Source organism: Ruditapes philippinarum, unplaced genomic scaffold (genome assembly GCF_026571515.1).
Source record: "Ruditapes philippinarum isolate M1 unplaced genomic scaffold, ASM2657151v2 ctg1620_1_1_1_1, whole genome shotgun sequence".
Taxonomy (NCBI): domain Eukaryota; kingdom Metazoa; phylum Mollusca; class Bivalvia; order Venerida; family Veneridae; genus Ruditapes; species Ruditapes philippinarum.
Window position 1 is genome coordinate 239002 of NW_026858094.1, and position 8770 is coordinate 247771.

Consider the following 8770-nt stretch of genomic DNA (forward strand, 5'->3'; position numbering starts at 1 on the left):
AGATTAAATAAAGCCGTACGACAGTTAGAATTGCAATTCTAAACCGCTTATTAAATCTATGAAATTCTGTGTAAATCAAAACCTGCAAGTGTTTGCAGTAACAAACACAACACAGGTATATTATAAACGAAAAATCCCAAGAATAAACGTTAATATATTTACATGTACATGTATATACAAGCATCGCACTGTACATGAATGCGTTCAAACAAGTGCCAGTTGTTTTTTAATTCAAACTTTATCCCAGTTTAGTTTACTTTGTTCAGGTTGATTAAATGTATAGATAAATAATAAATGCTGAAATTATTAAATATTGTTTGCGTATGTAAAATGATCGATATCAATTACGGCCAATTCAGAAATAACATTAATATTTCAAGTTTTCGATTAATAAAAACTGCACTGATTAAGTGTCATTTTAAGTCAAACAAGATACGTACATCTATTAAAGTTATACTCACATTATCATTGTTATAAGACAACGTAAGAGAGAACCCGTATTTTCCATGTACTATATGAGTGAGAATCTATCAAATCATCAACTTTTTTTCAAGCTAGGTGAGTAGTATTTTTCTCAATTGACTTGAGGGTAGCGAGAGCATCGAGTCCGTAAGTACACTGCAAAAGACACTTAGTTTTTATGTTATGTAAAGCGAGAAAAACCAGCAATAGAAACATGTCGAATAAATGTATTTCTTCCAGTTTTTCTTTCTTAAATGAAAATGTCATGGGGGCTTTTTATCGAAAAGTGAATTTGTTGATCTTTTTCCTTCTTTATGTAAAATTTCCCGCTGTTGCATTGTGCACTTTGAAGTTAATAAGTCATACATATTTAATATAATTCAAATGAATGAGAACACAGTTTTACGATATACTTGTATTTACTTCATAATTTAAAAACATTGAACATGACATTATTTATATATGTTATTTGACAAAAATAGATGCAAACTGTATTGGGTGGTAAAATATGTCAAGGATAATTGATAACAGTTCTACATATCACTCCAAATGCGTGCATGTATATAAATTATGAAGTAAATGTATATTTATGATGTTGACATTTTAGGCGGATAGTTGTCAATATATATACTGGTCTGAAAGCCCAGTCAGGGAGTTCGAATTTGAGACTTGCACAAGTTGTACACGCATGTAGAATTAAAATGTAAAAGTTTTAGTTGCGTTATCTCTCCCGACTATACGACACCCCCTGCCTCTGAAAAAATAAGGGGGGTATTCTCCTGTTATACCTCAGAATTACTTCTTAAGAAAAGTCAAACATGAATTTTATAACTTTTAAATAATGGGTTTTAGAGCATGTTAGATGCCTTTTACCTGAAGAAAATAGTGCTTAATGTAAAATAATATGTCATAAAAGGAGCTTAATGTAAACAAAGTAGTATTTTGACTTCCATTCAAAATACAAAATCACTGTAATTGTAGTTTGTTATGTACTAATTGACAAAAAGCAACAGAAGAAAAATACAGCACAGGTACCAGTAGTTTGTCAATGAGTAACTTGTCGGAAACTATAAAAGAATACCAAAAATAAAAAAGATTATAAGAAATAAAAATGAAAGCATTTCTGGGGCATAATGGGCCTTTAACATTTGATAATCCATTAATATATTATCTTTATAGCCAGGAAAATATATCTGAAAAATAGCATATATTGTTCAGAAGCCGGAACAGATACACAGATTTACAAGTTTTACATTTTCATATATTTTTGTTGCATCTGTAGATTTTCAAATTGTCATTTTAAATGACATATACATAAATATTTGGTGTCATTTTTTGTTGTCATCAGAAATTCCTGTTTGCTCACATGAGTTCTGTCATACACGTTCTGAAAAAAATATAACATTGTTAAGATAATAAATAATTATGCTTTCTATAGGGCCTGAATATTATTTTACGGTCAGAAAATAAAAATATAGGGAAAATTTCAAAGGCAAATAGAGCAGCGAATATCGCAAAATCTACTTTTATAAGTTGGTTTGTTTAGATTTGTTTAAATGTCATGATGCTTAAACTGCACAGACTTACATGATTTGTTTTACAGCGGAATTCTTTCCAAAACTCAGAATTATTGATTTATTTGATTTATAAAATTTCAAATAATTGTTTCTATCCAACAACACTTGTTAGATTAGAGTACCACCAGCTTGTATATAATTAAATGAACATGTTTCAAACTCGCAATAAGGTAAACTAGTGAAAAATAACAACAACAATAAATGTACATCATCTTCTAAGAAATACTTATCAGAATGGTTTAATTACTTTTTGCACAAATGCATGGTCCAAAGGTAGAATAACAGTCTCCATGATGATTCCACAGCCAATTTGCATTAACTAAGTAATCAACACAGCCTGAAGTACCGATTGGTTGACCAGGTCTCCATCCATTAAATGTCATTTCAGTGCCATCAACCCATCGGTATTCGCCGGCTGTACTGTTAAACCGGGCACCAATCCAGAAATAGTCTTTATTCTGTCCTAAAGAACAATAATAATTCTAAAGTGAAGATAATTAATGGAACATAAAATGGTTTGCTTAAGTATGCAACAATGCTTTAATTTTCTAAATGTAATATCAAACATAGCTCTATGTTCAAGACATATGATATTTAATTGACGACTATACAAGTAATCGTATAGTAAGAATATATATAAGGACACTATATAACCAGGTTCATAGAATTCTAGTAGTACAAATCAACATGTGCAAAACCTTTGACTAGAAAGGTGGTGTTTTGGACTCTACCTAAATATAGAGTATAAATCAGAGGACTTTTATACTATGATAGCAGAGATTTATTTTAGATATTATGTAAGTTTAATTGAAACTAGCGTCAAAACTATTTTAGTTCTGAGGAATGTCAATGGGTCTGCAGCCTTGAAGCCAGTTCTCTTGAGAAGAAATTTTCACATTTTATCGTAAAATAGAAACGAAGCATATGAAATTGATTGCAATCAAGTTTTGAACTAATCAAACAGATCAAGAAACATTTCAGTTCAAACCTAAAGAACCAATCAAATCTGTTTTAACAAACAAAGTTAGGGAAGGAAGCCAAAAATGGATGACAATTTGAATATCTAACATTTAATAAAATTAAGCCCTATGACACTTCTCACAAAATTAATATACATGCATATGTTTAAGAAAACGTAGTAAATGGTTGATTGCCATTTTCGCAATTAGATATAACAACATAAAATAACAGTAATATGATAAGAGTCTGGTGGCAATCTGCAATGATAAATGGAACAAAACATTGAGCGTTATAAGTATCCATAGTCCGGAAGGATGTGATATACCATGCATGTTTTAGAAGGATAACTGAGCATTGAATAGCTGCTTATACAATACATTATAAAACTGTTTGAAGTGTTTATTTATCATTTGAATACAGATTTGACGTAAGGAATTTAAATAATTCGAACGAATTATTCAAAGTCTTGCTTGTTGCAACTTAAAATTATAATGTTTTAAATAAATGTTGTCAAGGTCTGTAAAACAATGACCATTATTTAAGATATGTTATAAATGTCTGCATGTAACAGATTTATCTGTTTATATTTCATTAACTGATCAAGACAATGAGCTAGAGAAGCACGAGACCGGACTACCAGTGGATCGCACAACCGCTCTCATACACTTACCTGAAAGTGTTTGTCTTATAAACTGGTGTTCTGCTTCATTGGTAACAATAGCCAGATGTGCTCCCAGCGATTCACAGTATGTCTAAAATGATTTATCACAACACATTATTTACTGAGAAGCAAAGTGATTAAAACTTATGAAGCTTGTGATTAATATAGCCAGCGCTTGGTTTTATCAATGATAAGTTAAGAATGAATATTGTTGCTTGATGTGAAACAGTGTATATTGACATCACATTCAATCAGTAGTCATATAGACTAGGACGTGTAGTTTATACTTTACAATTTTTGTGAAGAACATTATACATATATAATACTGGGTAACATTCGATGCGTACATACTTCAATTCTTTATATAAAACGTAAGAAAAAAAGGATAAAGGTTTTTCAACTGCTAACGAACGGATTATCATTCGTGTTTTATACTTCATATTGCCATCGAAATTGTTGTCTGACTGTGCATCCAATATATCAATTTTTTCATATAACGAATGACTGCACTTAAATGAAAATTAATAGCTTATCGATATTTCTTTCAAAGCTGAAACAATTCACTGATAATGATACATTAAAATATTCAACTCTGGTATTCTATTCTTATTGATAATCAATTATAATCAATTATTCATACTATTGCATTAAAAACTGACCTTCATCAGCGAGATCATATGAAAAATTTGTAATCTATTGGCTAGAAAACAAGAGGGAAAAAGAAATAATAGAATATAAAGTCAAAAACAGAAGAATTGAAAATGTTGCAGGCTTTGTTTGATTGAGCCTTATATCGTCGGTACTGGAATGTGTAAGTTACCGTTCACGTCCCCAAGCACATAGCATTATTAGCTAAGTTTTCTGTTATTTTAACTATAAAGCGAATTTCAGTTGGCCTAACGAATTACTACCTTAAATAATCAAAGCACTGGAGGACTGATAGGAGAGACTATGTTCAGAAATGTCGACAAAATGTTTTTGTTTTTTGACAGAATTATAGTTTCTTTACTTTTTGCTTAAAATAAACTGTAATTTTAAATGACAATACTGGAAGATCTCTCCATTTATTTTGCCATGTTAATCATTACTATTGTTTATATCCATTACCAACTACTGCTCATATGGTTAATATGGTTGACTTATCATCTTGTTAATGTTTTAGAACCTTTCGTTGTTTCATCTGGACTGTTAATCATGCAAATTTTGAAGACAAAAACTGTGAATTTTAAAGGACATGCCAACAAGTTCACTATCCAAGGTATGACGACTGTTCATTATAAGATAACAATATCATTTTGTAACTGACTGTTCCTTATGATGATATTGAAGGACTGTTCATGCAAGCATAAATACTCGTACTTTACGTTATATATCATATTGAATGATATTAACAACTGCAAGTTATGCAACATTTTTATTCAACATAAACATATTTACATATAACATAATTTAGATCAATAAAAATACTTGTGAAGAGTATCAATACTTATGCTCTAGTACAGAAAGTTGTTTTCTCTCGGAGCAAACCTTGAATGAAATCACGGGATATTTTTCATATTTCAAAAGAAAAAATCTTCCCATTTAAAGTGTACTTTACTTGCTTGATGTTACTGGGAAATAGGAAATTTTACTTTAATATCACACATAATCATTTATATGAAATTGGACTTCCTACCAGTTATCCTGGTGAGATATCACCAATCTTTTTTTGTAAAGGGATACATACGTCAAGACAAAAGTCAGTCAAATTCTGAATCCAGTAGGAAATGTTCACATTTTTATTAAAACCCAGAAATGCACACATTTGACATTGCTATTTTAAAAAATTCATATCAGTATTACTATCTACACTGAAAAAACTGTAACTAATTTATACTAAAACTTAAGAATTGCAAGTTATGAAAATTGCCTGATTTAGACAGTTGTGCACCAAAAAAATCTCCAACCAGAATTGCCTGGTGTTATATTGCCAATTTACCGACAACTTACTGAACTACTTAATTCTTTATATCCTGCAAGTGCAGAAATTCCAAGATAGTTTCAAAACAATGATGTGATGTCCATATAATTTTTAAGAAACAAATCAATTCACAACAATTTTTTTAAGGAGGCATATACGATAGTCGCCCTTCGCGCACGTGTAACCTACAAACCCACTTATGAACAAAAAACAATTTGTGTGTGTGTGTGTGTGTGCGTGCGTGTGTGTGTGTGTGTGTGTGTGTGTGTGTGTGTGTGTGTGTGTGTGTGTGTGTGTGTGTGTGTGTGTGTGTGTGTGTGTGTGTGTGTGTGTGTGTGTGTGTGTGTGTGTGTGTGTGTGCCGGCGATCAGAAATCTAGTTGCTAACTTTGATGGCTTAAAATATTTATTTAAACTCAATATTTTTTTTTATAAAAAAAATGTACATGCAAAGCTTATTCAAAATGATTTAAGTTTAGTGAAAATTGATCAGAAAGTTTCATGGGTTTCATGGGTTTTATGCATCATATTTTAAACCGATTGCAAACCGATTTTCAACGGCAAGAGGGTAGTATGGATCTTACTGGTTTTCGTAGTTAAATAGTATTAGTTTTCGACGACAAGGGTTCAAGCAAATAATGTTAAACTATATGTTCATCACCATTAGTGAATTCATAATTAAATGTATGCAAAATAATTAAATGTATGCAAAATATTTACAAACATCTATACGGTATAGCGGGTTTGTATGCGTTTTCCACGTACAGCCACCTGGGGTGTTTGTTTTCATTAGTTATCACATTTACACAAATACATGTAAGCGACAGTTTACCAGATAATTTAAATTAATATTTGTCATTTTTTAGAATATTTTAAGGACTATTAATGATTTATAGAAACAAATGAACATGACTCTGTGAAAATATTCATATTGAGACCACGTGAATCAAAATGGCGAAGGTCGCGTTGGTCGGGAAAAATATTCTAAAATTAAAAAAAAACTTGTATAACGATATGTTGCCACATTATTCAAGAATTCATGAGTACTTTACACTTAATATTATTTGTTTTTAATTTCTCGATAAAGTAGTTAAGTTATCAACCGATATATGACCAATTTAACGCCGCAGTAATTAAAAGCGTAGATCTATGTGGTTATTTCATATTTGAAGAAACGGTTAAACCAAGCGTTTATCTGAGAATTATGAACTTTACAAATATGTTGTTTCAGAATAAAAGCATTATGTAAATGTCGGTGATATGTGGTGAACCGCTTCAAAAATAACGGTACTGCTAACTGCCGCAGTAAGCCTTGATGGACGGTATTTACATTGAGGAAACATAGCCTAGCCTCCCCACTCCAAAAAAAAAAAAAAAAAAAAAAAAAAAAAAAAAAGTCAGTGAGAGATTTTCCATGACCTTACAAACCTTTGAGCGAAATATTAGATATTGTTAACATAAATAAGACCATTAAAGAAAGATTTTATTTAACGATATTAACATGTACTTAAATCATAATTTTAAACAGGTCTCTTTCGTGACACTTAACATTTTACTAAATAAAAGAAACATTACAAACCTTCGAATTAACCCAGCTTGTGTGAGTTTTCGAGAATTGATAGCAGGACTCTCCAAATTTAAGCCACCCTTCTTCGCAATCTAAATTTTAAGCAATTATTTCAAACAAGACTATAACATAATAACATATCTTAAGATATATGTAATATATAACATATATAATATATTTGTCAACATTCTGAAACGCTTTCCTACATGTTTGTGAAAATAGATTTAAGTTTTATTTTGCGGAATTAGCCATTTGAGCGACAAGTTGCGATTACTGTTCATGTAAATACAAATGTATGCTCAAAATCGTTTTCATTGAAGTTTTATTTTGAGACAAAGAAAATTGATAAAAGTTGATATTGAGAAGGTTCCTAATAATGGCTAACGACATTTCTTACCTTTAACATACAATACACTTCCGATAGATGCACTACTTTCTGGTGCAGCGGTCAATGGGTCATTGTCATAAAGTTTACATATTCTTGTTGCTGCTGTAAAACCAAAAGAACAACATAGATCTTCACTTAAACAGTATCTTCCACATTGTAATTCACTTGAACTGTTCAAAACTGATATTGTGTCTTGCATTTTCATATCATTTACCGCATAAAAAGTTTGATTTTTGATGATAACTCCGTCAATTATATCAATACAAACGAACCAAATAATAAAAGTATGAACAGTTTTAGTAAATATCTCCATTTAGAACATTTGCGTACGTTTTCCCTTATAAAGAATAATCAAGTTTACGTCCTTTTTGAATATTGTTCAAATTATATTAACCAAAGTGACTAAATTCTTTATACAGCCTACAGCGTGCGATACTTTAATTATTTATAAGTTTCAAAGCGGAGCGTTTCTATAGTTTCCACACTGATGATTAACCACTGGACGCATGATCATATCTGCGATATTATTTATCATTTGTATTTCTCAACAGATGAGTTGACAAGAAAAACTACATTGTATTTGCTTGTCAATGAAGTAGGAATTATCATTACATCCATATGTTTGTTTAATATAGTTTGTCTATTTTTTGTCAACTTTGCTCTCTTTTGGTGTACAAACTAGTATGTTTTCAAAATGTGCAAATTATGGCTTATGCTAAATAGATTAAATTCAGACAGAATCTGATGTGTAATACATGTATATATAAACAAAAAAGAAAGAAGAAAAAAATCAAAAACAAAACAGAAAAACAAACAACCCCCCTCCCGCAAAAAATAAAAAAATACCTTCATACTTATCAATGTGAATCAAGTTTGTCCTTAAAGAAAGTCATTATTATCTTCCTCTATTTCGTATTTAGCATTTAAACAACATTCATTCCCATAACATGAAATGTTCTCAAAGTTATCTAGTAAACAGATTTAACATCTAAGAAACAGATATAAAAACTCAATATAACTTACATGATCTTATATATCTGACTTAGGAAACATGGCTACTTTTATTTGCTATCTTTAAATATTTTTCAAGACGTTAACTTTACATATTTTTTTCACCACTATTAAATACAAATGTAAGAATTATAAAAATTGACCATAATTGTCCTAAATACTGATATACATGCATGTTATTTTTA

The 8770-nt window shown here is 30.4% G+C and overlaps 1 protein-coding gene across 1 annotated transcript; it reads right to left on the minus strand.

Annotated features, from left to right (window-relative positions):
• Nucleotides 1–867: 867 nt before the first annotated feature.
• LOC132752068 (C-type lectin domain family 4 member G-like) lies at nt 868–8055 on the minus strand. The gene is made up of 5 exons (XM_060742337.1): nt 7584–8055; nt 7199–7278; nt 3670–3751; nt 2287–2502; nt 868–1849 (listed from the first exon to the last, which is right to left on the minus strand). The coding sequence occupies exons 1-5, from the start codon at nt 7885–7887 to the stop codon at nt 1839–1841; spliced, it is 693 nt and encodes a 230-aa protein (XP_060598320.1). The 5' UTR covers nt 7888–8055; the 3' UTR covers nt 868–1838.
• Nucleotides 8056–8770: the final 715 nt, after the last annotated feature.